General features: G+C 36.4%; 1 protein-coding gene across 1 annotated transcript; it reads left to right on the plus strand.

Annotated features, from left to right (window-relative positions):
- The first annotated feature begins 221 nt into the window (after positions 1-221).
- Positions 222-1599, plus strand: LOC140841119 (ethylene-responsive transcription factor 5-like). Its single transcript, XM_073208320.1, has one exon. It carries the CDS (start codon positions 360-362, stop codon positions 1245-1247), a length of 888 nt encoding a protein of 295 aa, XP_073064421.1. The 5' UTR covers positions 222-359; the 3' UTR covers positions 1248-1599.
- The last annotated feature ends 775 nt before the right edge of the window (positions 1600-2374 follow it).

Genomic DNA, 2374 nt, shown 5'->3' on the forward strand with positions numbered 1-2374 from the left:
GCAAATGCAATTAAACCTCATAACTTTTTTCCTAACCAAAACAAATTAAAAATGTATCCTCGTCTTTTGTGCGACCCACCTAAGAATTCCACCATTTTTATTTTTAATAATTTTCTAATTTTTGAAATGTGAATAAATCCAAACAAAAATGATGCTTCCTCGCTCCTCCACACAAGCCTTCCTAGAAACCCCTTTCACAATTTCAATTGCTTATATAATCATCTTCTTCACTGCCACAATATCCACTACAAGAAAAAGGGGAATCGATTTTAGATCAAGAACTAAATTCAGTTCAGAACAGGGAAAAACACAAAAGGCCCTTTCCTTCCTGAGATTGTTCAAGAATTTTTTGTCCAAAAATGGCTTCACCCGATGAAAGTTCGGCTCTGGAGTTGATACGCCAGCATCTTCTTGATGACATGGCATTTATCGAGAATTACTGCCCTTTTTCATCAGAATCACAGATTTCAGGAACTTCGATTAGTTCTGATTCTGTGGTTTCTGAAGTCACGAACAATTCTTGTTCATCTTCTTGTTCAATCGATCAATCTTTTGCATTTTCTCCTGTAAATTTGAGCTTTTCAGGCTCGAGTTACAGCACAAACATCTCCGGTCTCTTGGCTCCTAAAACCGAGTGTGAGTTCTTGGGATTCGAAACGAAGCCTGAGGTTTGTGCAAGTTTCACCGAAAGGAAGCCTTCGCTTAACATCTCAATTCCTAAAGTCAACAACTCCGCCGGTTTCAAGGTGGTTGAGCAGAAAGTTGAGGCGAATCCCGACGAGCGGCGGCACTACAGGGGAGTCAGACAGCGGCCGTGGGGGAAGTTTGCGGCGGAGATACGCGACCCGAACAGGAAGGGTGCTCGGGTTTGGCTGGGAACCTTCGACAGGGCGGTGGAGGCGGCGAAGGCGTACGACAGGGCGGCGTTCAAGCTGAGAGGCAGCAAAGCCATTCTAAATTTCCCACTTGAGATAGGAAACTTGAACCCCATACCGGAGATTACGCCTCTGCCGGCGACTTCTGGCCGGAAAAGGGTTAGGGGAAGTGAGGTCGAAGAGAAACGGAAGAAGGAAATAAAGAGGGAAGAAATACAAGAAGTTAATAGTGAAAGTCAGTTAACGGCGACAGTGCCCTTAACGCCGTCAAGTTGGACGGCCGTTTGGGATTGGGGAGATGAGAAGGGCATCTTTGAGGTTCCGCCGTTATCGCCGTTAGCTTCCCATCCAAGTTTGGCCATTCAGGGTTGATGGATATAATATTGTGCATATCATAATATTAATTAGATATTTTTTATATATTTTTCCAAATTAAATATATATATGAATATCTAATTAAAATAGCACAAGAAGTATGAAGAAGTGTCACACTTTCACCCAACGGAAAGATTGGGGTGTTATTGAAATTTAAGAAATTTAGGGGGGAGGAAAAGATGATTAGTGACTACTTTTGGATGTGTTTTTAAGTATGTAAAGATTAAGATATTATTTCTTTAATTTGTTTATTCGTTTGTTTGAGTTGGAAAGTAGAATTTAAGTGCAAGTAATAAAAACCCTCTCTCATTGTATCTTTGCTTTTGTGGAGTGGAATTTGCTTCTTGAATCCTATGTGAGTTTTTAAAGGATTGATTTATAAAATATCATGAGCATTAATGAATCGAGTTAATTCGAACTTCATATTTGAACTCGAACTCAGATATATAAAAATACTTATTCGACTTGATTCGCCCTATCTTGACCTAAAAATCGTAAAAATTTATGAATATAAAATACACCTTAAGCTCGATCGTTAATCAAAATGAGGTTTCATTTAAATTTGTGATGAACAAAGAATTTTGAAGTGAATATTAAACTTGATTTTGCATGATTCAATTGCTTAAAATCGAATGACGACATTGATCAAAAGATATAGTTGATAGTAACCGTGTTAATCAGATTTTTGATTGCTCTGTTCAACAAGAGTAATTATTGGACTCCAACAATCTTCCACACAAAAATTGTTCTAAATCCATGACTTTGGCATTGATATAAATTGTAAGAGCGTTTGTTGTTTTACCAAAATTTATAGCTGATGGTAACTATATAATTCAATTATTTTAAATCATACAACAGTACAAACGTCGTTTTTCGATTGATATACAAGAAAGAATAATTATTGTACCTTTATGTAAATAAACAACATATGTCTAAGCTAATATTTCTTTGTTTTTACGCAGATGCAATTCTAGATGATTTTCCATACCATATATGTAGATATTTATATAGTTAATAATGAATTTTAATTGTTTTCAAAATAATGTCAAAATGTATTTTATTTCATATTTAAAGAATCCACTTTCGGATTATCATAAACCTAACAAGTGGGCACATCTAATTTA

Source organism: Primulina eburnea, chromosome 9 (genome assembly GCF_022965805.1).
Source record: "Primulina eburnea isolate SZY01 chromosome 9, ASM2296580v1, whole genome shotgun sequence".
Taxonomy (NCBI): domain Eukaryota; kingdom Viridiplantae; phylum Streptophyta; class Magnoliopsida; order Lamiales; family Gesneriaceae; genus Primulina; species Primulina eburnea.

Excerpts from the sequence above, each read along its gene's own strand:
- LOC140841119 (XM_073208320.1), top strand. The coding sequence starts at position 360 with ATGGCTTCACCCGATGAAAGTTCGGCTCTGGAGTTGATACGCCAGCAT.